The sequence below is a fragment of the Gavia stellata genome, chromosome 6 (genome assembly GCF_030936135.1).
Source record: "Gavia stellata isolate bGavSte3 chromosome 6, bGavSte3.hap2, whole genome shotgun sequence".
In the NCBI taxonomy this organism is placed as follows: Eukaryota; Metazoa; Chordata; class Aves; order Gaviiformes; family Gaviidae; genus Gavia; species Gavia stellata.
In genome coordinates, this window is record NC_082599.1 from 32,496,819 (window position 1) to 32,516,231 (window position 19,413).

Genomic DNA, 19,413 nt, shown 5'->3' on the forward strand with positions numbered 1-19,413 from the left:
AGAGTAAGCAAGGTGTGAATTTGTAACACTATAGCTTTTCCATCTGAACTCCCTAAGTGAGCACCATAAGGGCAAGGCAGCTTACTTGGCTTTCAAAGTTAATTATAAATTCGCACCCTAACTTCCACACGGCATCTCCCTCGAAGCTCCGATACATTGCTGAGTTCTGAAGATGTGCTAGCATGAAAACAGTTTCAGAAAACTGCTTACTTCAGAAAGACACTGGTAATTTACACACAGAGTAAAGTCCCAGGAATTTCACAATTAATTGCTTAACTGGCTGAGCAATAGAGTAAGACTTCCAAGACCTTCACGTGTTAAAAGTCAGTCTGCTTTCTTCAGAAAAAGGTTTATCTTTTTTTTTTTTTCTTTTCTACCTGGCACTGTGTTATACCAGCGGTATTAAGAAGTTAATCCTTCACTAAAATACAGAGATTTTTTCTAAACCAAAGAGTAGCAGAGGTATCTTCAAATCTTTAAGTCTCTTTAGCACTCAGGGAAAATCTGGGTTGCAGAGAAGAGCTCCCTGAGAAACCCAGCAAAATTAGCAAACTCCATTTTCAAATTCCTATTGTCCTTCTCACAAAAATCAAATCTTTGAACATCAGAGAAAGCAATCTGATAGCCATAAAAGGCCTCCTGAGCCAGGAATTCCTTTAGTGTAGGTCTGCACACAGCATTTAACGCCGATATTCCCTCAGTTTTTGTCAAAAGGCCTACCCAATAGGTAAGATGTCACACCGGGGCTGTGAAACAAATGCACCTCCATCCCCATGATGTGACTGATTCTCTCAGGGAAGTCACCACAGCTGTATCTCACTGTCACGAGCCAATGGAGGACTAAGGCCCTGCAATCCCAGCTCGGTCTGCTGGCTTCAACACCAGACAGTGACTGAAGCACTCGAAAGAAACCCTGAAATCACTGCAGTTTGAGCATCACCTCGTAGAGCTGGGACAGCCGTGATTTCAAAAGCTACATTCAAAGGCTTCATGGATCACAGCTGCCTCACAAACTATATGTGGGGCGTTTCTGGTTGAATGTCTTGGAAGTTCTTTTCCAAGAAGTGAAGGAATCCAAAGGTGGTAGAAGGACTACGCTGAGCTTCTGGAACCTGGGGAAAAGAATGTACACAGCTGTTTTGTTTTAATCAGTCTGATCTTCAGCCTCCAAAGGCTGAAGTGTTTGTGTAACATTTATAAAACAAAAAAGAAAGACAAATGTATTTGGAAGGTGAAATTTGCACATTCAGTCCCTAAGAATCGCTCGGCCTAAGTAAACTCACAAAAATTGGTAGCAACTCTTACCTAAGCTAAGGAGGAAGCTAGCAAATGCCATCAGGGGGGATGGGGCATTTAGGCATGAAATTCTGGAGTAGAGGTGGGCATGAGCCTTCTTTAAGAGTTAAAAACGCAGATCAGACTGTCTTGTGCAGAATACTACTAAACAGAAGAATGACTTTCAAACACACAATTTTCCATGCTCTGAAACAGAAATGTAGTGCAAGCCTCACATACTTCAGAAGAAATGCCCTGAACACTGGCATGGAGCCAATCTCTTTTCTGAGTTCCTTTTTTCTCCTTCCTCTAACCCGGACCCCCTCAGTATTTAATTATTAAAAGTGGGCAAGGTACAAAAAAAAAAAAAAAGAAAAAAAGAGACTGAGAGATATTTGTCCCACAACAGCCAGAAGACTGGCATGGTTTTTCTCAGACGTTATCTTACAAAGAAGCCAATGAAGGAGTAGGACACACGGCCAGATTTAAGTAAAGCTACTGCAGTTTTCTCTTATTATTGATTGTACCTGTCTAATAGCATGATAAGAGCAGGAAATGTTTTAAAAGGAATGGAGAGGAAGTTGATTTAAAAAAAAAAAACAAAACAAAACAGATGGTTTTCAGATTATTCATGGAAGTCGTTGCAGGATTTAAAGCAGGGTTAAATATGATATGCTTTTTCCCTAAAAGTATCAGAGGCAATTTGGTGGTATTTACAAATGACTCAGAGGGGAAGGAAGGATCATCTTCATATTTATTTTGTAACCTACTTCTCACAATGAGTACTAGGATTTCCCCACTAAATGGTGAGATGAGGGAAATTTTATATAAATCTACAGGTAAACTTGAGATTGACAAAGGAGAATGCTTTCCTAACTGCCACATGTTCCTTGTGATGTAAGCTTTATTTTGCACAGAAAGGATTTCAAAGATCATTTACAAAAGTAGAACCCATAGGGACGAATGAAAATATCTCCCATGTAAAAGATTTGGTTTGTCCTATCTGTGGTTCCACTGGAACAAGGTCAATGTCAGGAAAAAAAATTATCATTAAATAGTTTTTCACTGGAAATGCCAATTCACCAAATCAAAACATTTCATGGGAATGTACCATCTTTCACTAATCTGTAGAGGAAAAGCCTTCCTGGCTCCAAGGTGGAATTTCTGGGCAAAACTGTAGAAGAACACTTACCACACTCACAGATCTTTTCCCACTTGTGGATTCAGCAACAGAGACTGAGAGAGAGCCACAATAACTGATAAGCTGATGGGAAAGGCACTCATTACGGGGATGGAGAGGGATTCCTACCTGGGGCTGCTGCACTGTAGCTGTGTGCCTTAACACTTATGGCATTGCCCCTTTGGAAGGGTGTGTGTCTGCTGCAGGCTCTACCTTTCTCCCTCTCATTTGTAAGTAAAAGCTTATAAACACTTCCACTAGAGAAAGGGAAAGTTTTGAATCTCCTGAGGTTTAGCAGGAGGGTTGAGTTTCCTGCGCTCAGCCCCTCCGTTTCCACGTGGGGTTTTGGGGACCACCTGCCGATGCAGCCGGCTCTCGCCATCAGGCCGCCGAGGGGCTGCAGGGCAGCTGCCAACAGCTGGTTCATGCGGGCTATGCTTTTGTGAGGATTCTGCAGGTAGTTAAAGGTAAGGATAAAAAAAATCCCCACCCCTTACAGATCCCAGCCCTGGCAGACTCCTCAGTAGGTAAGTCAACTTTGTGACTGTGCTGAAATGAACAGCATTACCCATTCCCTTTCCAGATTTATATGGAGATGTTTCCACTGCTTTTAAACCATCAAGGCATAATTCAACTCTTTATCTAAACATATAGTCTAAAGCTATCAAATTATTATGGATCTACTATTTGCAATCAAATCTTACCCTTGGAGGAAAGTTAAGAACTGGTACTCACAGAATTATATCATAGCTTTTCAAGGTGTGTATGTTCCTTTCTCCTTTCACAATTAAACTCTAACTAAGCGTTTCACCAGAAGCAAAGATTTATATAGCATTAGCTTGCTGATTTCTTCTTAAAAATGAATATACATTTTTTCCACATCTTTTTCCCACAAAATGGTCTTCCAAACCATCTCTCAGTCTTAACAGCAGGTCTGCTTCACTATGGCCCCTCCACTGGAGTAACAGAAACGCTGTGTGTGCAAACAACATGAAGCAATACACATTTGGTTCCAAGTTCAGGGGTACATCTCACACCACTGATTGTACTTCAAGCATGTTTTTCTCTTCTCTTTCATTTCACATCTTTTCAATCAGCTTGAGCACAACCCACACAGATTAATATGCTGATTTATTTATCTTATAAATTTTAACTTAAAACACATACAGAGCTGGCAGCAGAACAGTCCCAGAATCCCACATCATCCACCACAACTTTCTCACAGCCTCCACAAAACTGCACGTCAAACTGCATTCAACAGTACACATTCAGCAACATCACATCACTCTCAGAGAGTAACTAAAGGCTTCACTGAGTGTCAGCTTCAAGGCAGATGCATCCATGGGGTTCTGGACAAGTCTGGCAGTCCAAAAAAATCGCAGTACTATAAGAATTAGCAAGAATTGTGTTCATGCACAGTAAGGCTTTGGAGAAAGAAAACCGGCACACATCTCAGAAGTTTTAGGGGGAGGTAAACCAATATTTACATTAATCAAATGTCTTGGCTAATACCAAATATTTGGTGGGGAAAAAAAAAAAAATCACTGCACACAAAAGTATTACGGATTCCTAGGTTGACTTCCTTTTGCTCAAAGCAAATGAATTTTAAATGTATATATATTATTTGCCAAGTGATACCAGTGTGGTCCTGAGGCTGGTCTTCCAAATATAAGGCAGCCAGACATCTTAGCCTTCCTGAATATTTTATGCTCTCTGAGGTATCATCCTCAAAACCATGAAGGCAAAGTGCTCATGCACACACCCATATGCACACACAGGCTTTTTGTCTTTTTTGAATTATTGTTTTTGTTAAGCATTTGCACATATGGTCCCAATGGGTAAATGTGCAAAGGTTAAATTTTTAACATGGCAGTATTTACATAGGAAGCAGAGCTGTGACTGAGATGCATCCCTTCCACTATTGTTCATTATGGCCATTTAAATTTGAAGCACTCCTACTAGATTAGATGACTATTTTCTGAATAAAAAAATAACAAGAATTTACAGGGAAGACTTTAAGAAACAAAATGAATAGTATCTGTTTCACAATTTCCAGAACAACTAGTAATTATTTTGGAATCTAGCACTTTAACTCATCTAATGTCATGGCCTTGAAACAGTTCTGAACAACAGGTTAAATCCATGCTCAGTTATGTGAGCATAAAGTCAGACTAACTTTAGTGAAGTTAATGGAATTACACTGGATTTGCATGTGTGAGCACACACTCTTGGCTTTGAGTCATTTGCTTATACATTAGTTGTACAGATTGCCAGAGGACTGTGGGTTTCCTCCACCACCAGTATTATACCTCATTGGAGAAGAGCATTTTATATATACAAAAATACATTGAATATTGCTTTTGAGAAAATTCAAATTTTGAAGTTATTATTCTTTTTTAAAAAAACAACCAACCAAACTACAATCTGAGTTAAAAAATAGAGTCAAAAGAGAACATGAGAGGGCAACTGAGGAAATCAGCAGTTATCCTGGGCCCAAAACTAATCACTGAATAGTGTGTTACATTTATGAATGTATTTGGAAGTATACATTTTAGAATCTGTAAGTGAGTACTCGTCTTCTTTTATATTACATATGTACACAGCTCACCATTTAAAAGAAATTATATCTGAAATAACACTAGGTAAAAGTAGTGGCATAGTGCCCTTACTTACTGGAGTACTGACACATGACATGAATGAGCGGAGACAAAAAAAAAAACGTATTTGCATGTCCAAAGCAATCTTTAGTAATGATTTCTCTCCCTGCTGCTTTCAGTTATACAGACATATTCTAGAGTAGTTACGCTATACTCTGATCTTTTCCTGTACTTATGCATGAATAACAGAATGAAAAAAATTGTCCCATTTTACTCAAAATCTATGAAAATATAAATGCAGGGTTATAATTAGTCTTCTTAAACTTAACTACTGTATCTCTTTTCAAGTTTGCTGTAAAAACTGTAATGAGTGTATTTTTAAAGCTTGTGATTCTCAGATTCTTCAGTTTCAGCTTCTGTGCTTTCAGTGTCAGACATCTTAAATAATTTATGTTTATCTTCAAAGGGAAATAAACATTATATTTGCACTTTTAGTAAATCTTATTGATATTTATTTGTTTGTCAGATCTTGTGCAACTTACCCAGGAGGTGTACTTCTGCAGTATAGATTGTCTCAAGGCTGTGAATAAGTTGTAATCTTCAGAACTATGATGTACTTGGTGCGCTGCCCACACTATATTAACCTCTGCAAAACACATAATTTCTAATGAGGTATGTACTAGAGAACAAAGCAACATTTGTTTCCCAAGGCCTTTTTTCTTAAGCTAAAAGCAAATATTCCCCCAATTTACACTTTGCTATTTTACCACCATAGTATAGCAGGTAATAAAAACTAATGCTCAGAGCTGAGTTTGGGTAGACTGGGTTAAATGTCAGTAAGTGGACACAAGTCAGTGTAACTTTCATGCTGAGGAGAGTGAGGCTGTGGCAGGAACTAAAATCATTGCTGGAAAAGCAAAAAGATGTGCAAGACAAGAGCTAAGCCACCAGAAAGCCTGATCTGAGTCCTGATAACGTGAGTCAGTAGGAGCTCTGTTACGGGGTTCAGGGGGACAGGGACTGAGGATGCTTTCATGCCTGCATTTGTTTACTGAAGTTCTACTTCAAGACCCGGAGGGGACACAAAATGTTCCAAAAGTCTTACACTTCAAATTTAAACAACATAACTGGTCCCTGCTGTTATGCTTACAGTTTTCTGGAACATGTAAATCTTCAAGCCCACTTGTACCACAGACCACAAAACACAGCCATTGACTGCCCACCAGAGACAAATGGAAAGACAAATAGCCACTTGCTGGGAACTCTGGACCCAGCTGAAGGAGAGCAGTGGCTCTGTTGTGCTACAGTTCAAAAAAAGTTGCTGGAATAAGGGTAAAACCAGTGTCAGCCCTGTCCTTTGACGGCATGACACCTCTAATGCACTGCAGTGAATAAGGATACTTCAAAATCCGGATTGTATTTCAGGCATTTTCTCATCAAGTGCAGATCTGGGTGGCCCCTCTGCACTGTATATTGATATCTGTACAGTCTTAAGTAGGAGGTTAAGATAGAAATGTTCATGGCCAGATGTATAGCTATAAGGATGTCCTTAATTAGAGCAAAATGAGAAAGTGGGTGGTTAATGCAGCCCAAATAATGCCTGTTTAGCATAAACCTTAATTTACGGTCACGTGTATTCCAAGGGATGAAGTGTACACAAAGCCTCAGCTGATTACAGAAATTAAAAGTTAACTGGCTGTCCACCAGCTGCACACTCCCATCACCACTGACGTGTTTCACCAGAGCAATTAGAGAAGTGCCTTTGGCAGATATTAGAATCACATTCACAGAATGATCTTATCATGTGTCTTTAAAGTCCTGAAATTATCTGGTGCCAAGCTTCCATTGAATAGTTGAGGTCTGGTGATTAACTTGCAATGTAAAGTAATGCCAAAAATCCTCTTAATGAATCTCAAGGCTCCTTCACCATTTCAAAGGACTAGATAGTCTTGTAAAAGAAGGTAATAGTCTTGTATGCTAAAAACTGAGAATTTTAAATCTGATTAATTTTGACAGTTTGGTAATTTACATGACAACACCATTTTTTAATGTCCTCTAGGTCCCTGAAAATCCTTACAATTGCTGAATTAAAACTGTAATTTTAACTATCATAAAACACTTAACACTCTATCTGAGAATTCTTCCTTCTTTAAAAGCATTTGTTCCTGAAGGAACAAGTGTTCACTATATCAAGAATTAGTGACCTCTCTCTCAAAAAAAAATAATAAAATCAACAGTATCTTAATGCATCTCTGCCTAATGAGCTCACTAGGAGATGAATTATTCACGTGAGCTTCAGTACTCAATAATAATTTGTATTCGAAATGTTTCCCAAGACCTCGACAGAAGCTAAATGAGTGAACAAAGCATCTGAAAAGGTGGAGGTTAAAGACCTGTCTCCTTAGTTGTTTTAAAAGCATTTACTTCCTATCACAAACTGTGTGTAACACAAGCCTCCACTCAATGAAGTGCAGCTGTACAAACAGGGTACAGTAACTGGATCTTGCTTCTTTCCCTCAGTCATTTTTCAGCATTGTGAATAGTTGAAGGAAGGGAATCTATGATGATTTTTACAGTCTACTTTCATTGTAGTTAAGGTCAAACGGTTTTCAAAATGAATTACTAAAAAGGCATTTTATTTAACTGCCTCTTACACTAACAAGACTATGGAATAAGGTAATTGAATATTGGTAAAATGTTAATCTTTCAGATGTGCAAGTCAGCTTAAATGATCTATCATTCAAAAGTATACCACAGGAATATTAGGGACATAAACAAACAATTCTGCCACAAGTAATTTAACTGCTAAAGCTATTTCTGACTTCTTCTGTTAGAGCTAAGTAAATTAAATCCTGCTCCTTAATCCTATTCTTGCTGACATCAATGGCACAGACTATGTTAAATTCCTTGGCAAAATAGGCAGAGTTGATGATCGGAAATAATTTTTGTCTTAAAAATTTATCTGAAGAAACTGATCATCAATAACTTTTTATTTGAAGCAAAAGAATAACATCATGAATAAGTGTGAAATAGATCACCCCAAAACTCAGTCTGTAACCATTAGTACATTAAAATTATTACAATCATAAAGCCTAAAAGCTATCTCACAAATGTAAGAAACAGACCAAGCACTCTTCAAGGAATACAGCTGGCTGCTCACCAACTACCCACGACAGAAACCAAAATGTATGTGTCTATAGAAGAGTTGTCGTTTCACTTTTTCATTCGAAATGGTAACTTGAAGCAAAAAGAGAAAAATTAGTTGAATGAGAATGAAATTATAAAAAACTCTCTCACATGCACTTTCTCATATGTATCATTACATAATGACCAAAAAAGAGAGCAAGACTGAGATATGGCCAATTCCAACAAAGTTTTTTTAAAAAAATCTATGTAGAAAACAGGAAGTATTACTGCATTTTGTAGAACTCTCCAGTCAAATTCTCCTGTGAAGCCACAGGTAAGAAGTGGGTGATGGAATTGGAGAAGCCAATTTTTGATGTTTTCTAAGTCAAATGTGATTGGTAAATACAATTTAAGAAATTACATAACTGCAATACATATATGCACAAAACCACTATTTTTTTTCAGGAGAGTGAACATCATAGAATCGTAAGATAATTCAGGCTAGAGAACCACAGGAGGTCTCTAGTCCAACCTCCTGCTCACAGCAGGACCAGCTTTAAGTTTCTGAGTACTCCACCCAGTTGGGTCATGGAAACCTTTTGCATGTTCTGCTATTATGAAGAACTATCTCTAACAGAAGATAAAGGTGGTATTTCCTTTTCGTGTAGTTGTGAGGAAAGTTATACAAATTATAACCTAGCACAGCAAGGGCCTCCTTTCCTGGTGTGGCTTTCCCCCGGTTCCTTTTAATGGGTAGAGACCTGACGAGCTATTTGGATCTGGGGAAGAACAGAACAACTACATCTTGCTACTGGAGTTAATTATTGTTTAATACATTATTATTATCATTGTAGAGAAGCAATGAATATTTTCTTCCATTACCCAATATAAACTGTAAAAGAATCAGCATGTAAGCCCAAAAGAGAATGAATGATGCTATGTAGATAGGTGAGGAAGGAAAGAAAATGGGTGCTACATTTGGTGGATGAGTTATCATCTGGCGCTCAGTTTTCACTCCAGCTCTTTAAGTCTCCATGAAGTTATCTCAGAGTCAGACCTGCAGTTGCTAAAATCAGTGGGCTCTGAGCAGTTGAGATATTTGTCTAATACTAATTCTAAAGGAAAATGAAGATTTGTCTTTTTTAGAATTAGTCCAATATATGAATTCTACTGATAGAAGAAAGACAACAAGAGGCTGAGGGAAGTGGCCTGGAGAAGAGGAGGCTTCGAGGGACTTAATAGTAGCCTTGCAGTACCAATGAAGCACCAGTTATCAAGAAGCTGGAGCTTCTTGATTGGAGTACCAATGAAGCACCAGTTATCAAGAAGCTTTTTTTGCAGCAGTCCCACTTTATCTTCTTTTCTGGGTTTTCCAAAAGGATGAAAGATTAATGATGTTATACTTCTTTTCCAACTCTTCCCTCCCTCCTCCTCCTAATTAATGCATAAAATGTAACATTTCACACACCGTCACAACCATATTGGTATGGTAACCAATTATTCTATTTAGCCTTAATTGTTTTCTATTTCAAATTCATTTTTTGGCACTAATCAAATCCCTTTCTATGAGACCCAAAGATAGATCCGATGCTTGGGCCATATTTCACTACTTCTGAAACATTTATTTTGTGGTTGTAGAAACTGGTCATCGTGCACATAAGATTTCTTTTCAAGAATCCATAATGTGGAGAGTTCAAAATGAGACTTTGTTGTTGCTCGTTTCTGTAGCTTTCAGTGATTTCCACAGCCCAACACATTTTTATTAACAACAGGAGAAAACATGTATGCTAAAAAAACATGTAGTCATTTCAAGGAGTGATGTCAAGGAAAACAACCTTTACACAATCCTCAAAATCAGTGAAGTGGTTAAAGATTTGATGAATCTTTGTTGAATAAAAAAAGATAAGATAGACCTTTTAATTAAAAGAGGGTAATTTCTTTGGACACAACTTTATAAGACCTGGATCTAAAGTAAAGTGGGAAAAAAATACACGATTTAGAAATACGTCCATATGATGAGTCGTCTAAAGTTTCCATTCTCTTTCAGTCAACGCTGACTGTAGCTAGGAGAACAGGTGAAAGTTTATTCTCAGCATCTACTTACATTTAAACAAAACCTTCAGTTTGACTATACTTGCCATCTCTTACAAGATTAGATACCTTCAGTATTCAGTGAGGAACTGAACTACAATTTAACAAGCTAGAAACTCAGAAGGTAGCAAAATTGCGTTTACTGTGCCACAGATTACCACATTACTATGAACTCCACAAAGCCAAGCATATGGCGAGAAACAGTGTGGTCCCTGCTGACACCAGCATGGAAACCGCTGCTTCCTAGAGCAGCTGTAACCCACAGTGCTTCACAGGCAGGTACTCTGTGCTGCATTCACCTACAAGCAATAGAAAAGGGATCATTTCGTGGGTCTGCTTCTCTCCAGCCAGAATTAGTAGAAACCCCAGGATGACTGAGGAAACTGAAATGGCATGGGAGGTAAATCTTCCAGTCATTGCTTTTCTATGCATTTCAACCCTCCCTACAAAGATAAAACAGAGAAGAATACATAGTATTTAAGTAATTTCTCCACTAAACTATTAGCTTTTCTTTTTCACGAAACAACAACTGTTTGATTACTTACTACCTTCCTGCCTTGTTCTAATTGATCTGTTCTGTTGATGCTTCTGAAATGTTTGAATAAATCTGTTCTCGTGCAGGGCTTTTTCAAAGAGTCTCTTTCCCTGCTGGATTCTACACTTGCATTGGATGAACAACCACTAAGACAGGGCAGCACTTAAGTTTTGTTTCTGGGAGGGACAATTACTGGGTTTTTTTAATAAAAGTTGGCTAAAAACCTGTATGTTAGGACCCAGAGTGAATGCCTTTATTAAAATTGGGAAGTCACCCTAGAATCCATTCCACCTCATGTGAAAACAGAAATCTACCTACACAGATTAGTTATCATCACCACAACAGAAGTAGATATGATCTGTACATGACTCTCCTGTTGAGTCTGTTGTGGTGTAGTCCCTCTTTTGTTACTCTTCTGATCCAACTTTGCTTTACCTTTTTTATTTTAGTGTTGTGCAATAGGAGTTGCAAGATATGTTATTTGCCAAAAGCCTTTGCTTCCTTCCTATTAGAAATATAATTCTTATAGAAACAAATTATTTCCTCAGTTACAATAGTGTAAATGTAGGGCTGTACAGGTTTAATGAGGACAGGACTAGATCCAAGGAATTTATCTGGAAGACTGTATTACATACCACACACAAAGAAGCATGTATACAGGGACATGTATACTTTTTTGTTGTTTTTTTTTAATAAGGCACATTTTTCTTATATTTTGGCCTTGGCTACAGTGAGTGTTAGTAGTTTGTATTCTCAGGATGATCACATGTAGATCAAAAGACTAGTTGTAAGGAGATCTGAGTTCAAGTGGTGAATTTGAATTAGACTTGATTCACTATAGACCTTCAAACAATTTTCTTAACTTTCTTCTTCTGCACATTTTTATTGAGAAGCATCTATCTGTGCACATACCTGACACAGACCAGTTCTCAGCATTTAGAAAGCAGGAGTTCCACCACCGTTTAGAATAATAGGAAAAAGACTCCGTTAGCGTTTGTGCCCAGAGTTTGTGTGTCAGGAGGAGAAGTAGAACAACTCAGAAGCACCTTTCCAGCCTCAGAACTATCTAGTCCTCTTTGGTCATTTTGCAATGAAATATATTGCAGTATCCAGGTAATTCCAGGATAGGCAATCATACAGCATGTCACACAGCCAGTGGCAAACAGAAAATAATGCTACCATGAGACTCACTGAAACCTACATAATTGCAATCCAGCAGCTTAATCAGGAAATTTCACTACACATTCAGCTTCTGATCCTTCCATGATGCGAGATGTGCTTTTTCTGTGCTTTGTTCAGTATTATCTTTGTTTTTCAGCCCTCTTCTTAAATTACTGTATGTGGTCAGCAAATTATTTAGTGAGTGGGCTAACTTATAATTAAGTAATACATGGTATATGCTCCCATGGCTTACAAGCCAAAAATTGGAGCAACCTTCTACAAAACCTGCCTCCAGAATCTGTCCACAAGCCAAAACCTCCTGCTTGATCTGCTGCCATACCAGTTGAAAACACAAAACTGCTCCCACACAAAAAATCCATAATAAGATCTGCAAAACTTAAGATGCAGAATGGTCTAGGGAAATGTGGGAAGAATCACGACAAGCCAAAGTATTACATATGCTACCCAGAACAAACAATGGGCCAGATCATATCCCTGCTTAGCAAAAATCTGGGGGACTGTGAATTATACTCAGATACACTTCTGGATCTGTAAAATATTTGAGATACCACGTGGTTAGGAAAGCAGAGCTTGGCCAGGTCAAAAATAATGGTCCTGTCAACCCATAGGTGCACTATGTTATTTCTTGGCATCCTCATAAGCATAGGATACCAATGGAAAGGCTAGAAAAAGCCACAGTGTTCCCGAAGACTCTTCTACTCGTACTAGTAGTTTTCTCGGAAGCTAAGCTGCATGGATCAAAATTCATGCAACGTAGTTATATCAATGCAAACAAGAGTAAGAGTCTCAGTTAATTATATTAGGACAGTCCTAACCCACTGTCTGTGAGCTTTTCATACAGCTGCTAAGAATTGAACAGTCTCTTTCCACACATGCCATGGAAAACCACAATGGAATAAACTTTATTAGGTAAGGATTCAGAAATTAATTCACGGTGATTCAATCTCTGACTTCACTCATAGTTTCAATAGAAAATTAATATGCATTCCTTCATGGGGAAAGAAAGATAAATGATCCAAAGCAATTTTAGCGTGCTAATGTTGGATTTGGACACCTCCACAAAGATAAATAGGAAAATTTCAAAAGATGAAGAAACACACAGAAGGAATGAAGTTTTAGTAACATGTATATATGTGACCTCTGAAAATAGTAGGATATTTGGCAAGTCTTTCCGTACACAGCAGGTCTCACACACAAATTCTGCTATACCAACTTGCCTGACCAGCCTGTTTCTCACACCTGAAGCCAGTTGTTCAAGTTCGCTAGTTGCTTGGAGCAGCTCTGCAGCTGGTTAAAGTTTTGTTTGCCTGAGCTCTGCATGATTCTGTAGCAAAGATCTGAGTCTCTGGGTCGTGAGGAACCATGACGGCAGCATCTGTTACAAAATGACTTGTCTCTTTTGTGGGTGTTAAGGTTTGATTCAGGTACCCTGTTTACGGTTGTTCTGGCTTTCATAACAGATTCTTTAGGTGTAAGGGTCTGAAAATAGCTCTGATTTGTACCAAAAAAAAAAATTGGTGCCATGGCAGTTTCAGGGATAACTAAATCATAGGATAAAATCCTATTTGTGAACCCAGTCCCAAGACCTGTCAAGCACTTCTCAGCATAAGTCCAATATTTAGCCCAAGTTTTTAAAGTATCCTTTCTTCAGTTAGTGTTCCTACTGGTTACAGCAAGGTTTAGCCACCTTACACCCTCACAGCCTCTTGACTGAGTGAAACAGTATATGTTAACTTTTGCAGCTCATTGATACACCAATTTTTTGCAGCACTTAGCTCTTTCTGCACCTTTTTTACTACAAAGAGGAGCACATGGCTCATTAATTGCACAACTATAAATCATTCTGTTGGTGAAATTAGATTTACATTTTAAAATAAAAACCTGCAACAAATGTCTGTGTAAAGGAGAAGATCCTCAGCAGCTGGTGCAAAGTGACTTCTATAGATCTATGCCACTTTATACAAACTGCATACTTGACTCAGGCATCTCCAAATACGGCCCATTACAGCACTGGCAATCTTCAGTTCTGAGCATTTGCCAACCTGTATAATATAACTTGGTGTTACTGAATACTGATGTCAAACTGTGGTATAAATGTGTGAAACACATTAACTGTGACCAAATTAGCACTCTACTCCTTAGCCTGATGATAAAGAGAACAGAGATGAAATTAAATAAATTCTTTTTTTTAGAAAAAGTTACTTCAGAGAACCTACTTTCCGCCCCCCCCCCCCCAAGTGTCTCAGCCACTGAAATGTCAGTTTATGCAATTTGATAATGTATTCATCTTGGAGGATCTTACAAGGAAACTTCTGGAATGAAAGGGAAAAAAGAGAAAATAATTATCCTTTTTTTTTGGAGGGGGGGCGTGGGCAGTGTTGAGAGTTCTTATTCTCCTGTATTCTGGGCTGTCTCTACAAAAGATTGATGTCTCGTGTCACTGTTAGGAAGTGCAAACTGTTCAGCTTCATTGCAATCTATGTCCTCATCCTCTTGCTCTGCAGGATACCACATACTTTGGCAGGCAATATTCAGATGGGAAGCACTTTAATGGCAAGAATGGATGCCAGTGAAACCTTTTCCCACAATGTTCAAAACTCTGAATGTGCATATGTTAAAGAAACATAAAGCTGCAGGATATTAGGACGAAAACAATAACTGATACTACCTCAGCCACATTATTCTTACTTTTTGTCCCTCAGAACAATATATTCAAAGAATGCTAGGGAAAAACACACACAAACAGAAAAAAAAAAAAAAAAAGATGAACTGGAATGAATTAAAGTCCTCCAACTCAAAGGCATAAACATACTTTTTCAAAGGAAATATCCATGGCCCCTTCATGTAACTTTTACCTTGTAGGTCGAATTCCTGCATTCATTTATTTGGCTCTTCATTTTTCCAAGCCAGATGCAATAAGAATTAACACTGATAAGACAATGAAGTTATTCTGGTGTAAAAGAGGAATTAGCTCTACACAGTTTTCTCTTGCAGAGCGTTTTAGATGATTTATTAAGCCAAGTTCCTGAATGATAGATGTGTGGAAATGCAGACTAGATTTGCAAAGGAATCTATTGAAATTTACTGAGATATCAGGAAAGCCTGGGGGACATCAAGACACACCACCCCCCTTAAATAAACTCTTAAAATATTCTAGAAAAAAACATTTACATCCAATTTTCATCCCACTCCTTTGTAGATGTGCAAAGCATAGAAAAAGCCAGACAGACACTTTAGGCAATGCACATGAGTTTGGTAGCCTCTATGGACCTGATCCAGAACTTATGAATTCAGCTGAAAAATATCCATTAGCTTTAACAGATTTTGAAACAAGTTCATTATACAATTTGAAACAAAGGACAATTAACCCTTTGAAGTCAAGTTCAGGTATTTAGTGAGACTGACCACCCATATTTATTTATACATTTGTTTTACAAGTGTGAAATTATTTCTCTGAGAAATAAAAAAACCAAAACAATATAGTAACAGATACCATTAAGCATGCTGAAACTTTAATAGCCTTTTCCATTTATCACTCTAACAAGAAGGACATGGAAGCTGTGTGGACAGATAGATTAGATAAAGAGACCAGAACACAAGGCAACTGTCAAAGCATGCAGCCTCAATTTAAAGCTGAAAGAGAAAGGGGGCATATAAGCTCGCCTCAATACCCTACCAAGCTGGGCTCCATCTGGTAGAGCCCATCCCTAAGTGTGTCAGCTAAGATTATCTAGATGATGCCTCTAGCACCAGAATGCTATCTTCAAGGTTTTCTCTCCCACCACTCCCTGTCCTGTCCCTTCAGCAGGGAACAAAGATGTGCATAAATAAGGTCTACACAATTAGACCTTTACATTGGAGCCATCCCTGGGGATACAGGTACCGGCACTATGATCAAACACATTTAGCAAAAAGGCATGAAACAGCCTTTAAGAAAGCCTTTTACGTGAATATCCATTGCTACTGATACTATCTCTTGAACTTTGACCATCAGTCAGAGGAGTTACTTTAATTCCATTTCCTCTTTCCCCATTATTAATAAATTATTAATAAATTATTACTAGCTGAAGACTGGTGAAGCCACACGCAGTGGAGTTTCAGTCTTCAGTCTATTTCAATGTTTGCCATAAGTCTTGGTAGTGATGTTTGTGGGGTCAAAGTTGCTCCAGCACTGCCAGCAAGCACTGAAACAGATTACAGGTCTGGGAGTGTAAAACGAGGGTTGGCAACTGCAGCAGATAACAGATGAAGCTGGAGGTGTGGGGGAGCAGGAGTACCAACAGGCTCCTGTGATGCTAATTCAGACTGATTTGTCAAAGAACAGCTATAGCACTTGACCCGTAAAGGCACTCCTCCTACATGCTCACTGGTTTTCGCAGCCACATGTCTCCTAACTGATGCTGCATTTTCTGACTTTAAAAGCCCACAGCTAGTGAGTGGCTGGATAATTTGTAGCAGAGCTAACAGAAAGGAAAGGATTTCAGAGACAGAAAATACCAAGTACAGAAAAAAAATTATTTTTAACTGATTATGACATTTTAATATACCCCACTGTAAATTAATTATTTTTTATCCTTTATCTGATTGCTCTAAGCTATAAAATAAGCTAAGATTGAAAGCTCAATGCAGGATGCATCTGTTGTACTTTGTACTTTCCAAACACACAAAAACAAGCATTAAAGCTATGAATTGGAAGATACTAGACTGCAGACTTACCTCAACCGCTAAAATAGTATATAGGAAACAGATCTGCCTAAGAAAAATAGGCTCCTCTATTTTATAAAGTGTCATTATTATCTGGCAAGGGTAGCGTATTTTATTTTCAATATAAAAATAGAAGGGTTTTGCTGCTTTGAGATCTCTGGTTAATATCCATTGCTAGACAAAAGAACTGACCCAATATGAGAGCTTGATGTTGGCCTCTTTAGGCAGATTGTGCCAAACGTAACTCTAGTCCACCAAAAAAATCCTATTCTTCCACAGCCCATCTCCTCCCACAGTTAGCAGAGGAGGAGAGGGAAACAGAGAATCTTTCTCTTTATCTGCAAAGTGTTGATTTTTTTATGGAAAACATACTTGTAAGTACGAAGTTTTACAGCGTGTTAAGACATATCAAACAGTAAGCATTTATGTATAATTTCATAGGATATTTTATATGCACACCAGTACCCATTATCTCTATACCCAGCATGGGGGCTTTCAAAGCTTGTAAGTTAAATGACTACCCTGTATTCATCCCAGCACTAACTTACATTCTTTGGTAGAAGGCCCCAGCAATGGATGAAGTCTTTTTTTCAGCTGCTCAGCCAAAAGACCCTCAGCAGCAGCTGAACAGAGGGAGGCACAGCACAACTATACCAGTCCAGGCTAAGAATATCCTTTGCTAAAACCCCAGAGGAATTGCTAGGAGCTTACATTAGGGAATCAAGACCCAGATAATCAAAGTAGTATAATTTACAGCACCTGCTGCCAGTATCACAAAATCTAGGACAGTGACTATACCACAGGAACCTTCTTTACTTCACCTCCAGAGAGGAGGAAGAAGACAAGACAGACAAGACAGAAGTGTATGAACACAAGCGAACCTAATTTAGATTTAGTTGCTGAAATACATCAGGACAGTAAATTCACATGTGTTTATAAAGAACTTGAAGGATATGAAGGTTGACATTACTTTGCAGAAACTTATTAAAACATTGTTTAAATCTTTTTAATCCCATTTAATAACATTCCAAATTATTTCACCACTGCCATAGAGAAGCAGCATGTCTGATAAAGTAAATGGGAATTGAGAGACATGGGCAGACAGTAAATTTCTCTGTTCCTTAGTTTATGGAACAAAAATATTACTTCACAGGGCTTTTGTTTACTTCCCTCTGCTACTAGCAAAAAGAACTGTAGTTTAAGAGTACTAAATACTCTCCTTATTCCACCCCAAAATTACAAGAAAGATAGTAATGACTTGATAAAAATCGTTGAAAAGAATAATAAATGTCTTAGCAGGATGCCAGTACAGTCTATAAATAGCATAGGTGTTGTTAAATCTAAAAGCAAAATAAACATCTGCATTTTGTAATTGGTCAAGGCAATCATATCACCACATAGATGTTCACCTAATTCTATCACACCACTCTTCTAATCATCCACATATTTTCTCTGGAACTAGATTACAAACCCTTAGATCAAGAGCATTTCTTTCTGTGTATTTGTTGAGCATCCAGAACCTACCAGCTCCAATCTCTTCTGAGACTTTGGGATCTCCTGGGCAATAAGACCACATAAGGTCTGAATAATCAAAGTTATAAGGAAAGATTTATAAAGGTGTACAAGAGACAGATACATTTGTTTCTGGAATAGGATAGGACTGGTGAAGTAGAGCTCAGTGGAAAAGCAGGTGGTTGAGATTATAATGAACCAATCAAACAAACTCAGGCAAGCTGGACCAGATGGCCTTTTTTCTGTTAGTAATATTACTTATGTTCCTATTCAGCTGTAAGAAGTTACAAATAGTTTACCTGTTCAGATTTTTCTGACTCAAATTACATAAGATCAATGCTCTCACTTCACCATCACATTAAAAGTTATCATGACACTGTCTGTAGTTGTATTTAATAATTTACAATGCTGCCTACCCAAAGGAGAAACTAGTAGGTGTAACAGAAGTTTTGCCTTTTACAACACAAATTGTGTAGCAAACCATATAAAAAGGGAAATAAAAAAACCCACCAAAAAACTTAATCTAGAGGATTAAGTGCTACTAGATACAAATAAAATCTAAAGTTAAACCGTATTTCCTGTATCAAAAGATGAAATTTTTAAGGAAAACTAATGGGCATGACTAACCTGTAGTCACACAGATTGCATGACACACTAATCTACAACTGCACCAACCATGTCTAAATCTCTCCTTCATCTAACACAGGTCACATTTCAGAGGCTATAAATTTAAATTCAGGAAGGCATTTCACAGGTGCAAGAAAAAAATTTAACATCTCTAAGCTCCCAATTTGCATTAATTTATTTCAAAACTATACAAGCAATTTTCACATATAAGATAAAGCTTATTTTAAAATTCAAACTAATGTGATAATGGCTTTTGCATGACAGCAGATCTAAATTACTGTTAGCAAAGCAAACTTATTCTCAGTTTTGGGTTATAATCTGATGCTGTAAAGATTCTAATAATCTAGTGAAAAAGTTAACAAACAGTACAGGAGTGAGAAGCTTTACAGTATTACGACTGGAAGTAAAAGCAGTCCACTCAACACTTATCTTTACTTTCCAAAATAGCTCTCTCCACTGTAATTTGATATCATAATTATAATATTTAAGACAGAGTAAACTGTGCCTCTCATACACCTTATAAAAGTTTAGAAATTATTCTGCATTTATGTCTATTTACATTTTAAATGTCACTTTGGTCAATT

General features: G+C 37.8%; 1 protein-coding gene across 1 annotated transcript in view; it reads right to left on the reverse strand.

The window, feature by feature from the left end:
- AGMO (alkylglycerol monooxygenase) overlaps positions 1-19,413 on the reverse strand; it is a 194,809-nt gene that overhangs the window by 109,771 nt on the left and 65,625 nt on the right. The window contains exon 4 of the mRNA XM_059818947.1: positions 5,595-5,698. Coding sequence (XP_059674930.1) covers positions 5,595-5,698 — 104 coding nt within the window. The remainder of the gene's footprint in view (positions 1-5,594; positions 5,699-19,413) is intronic.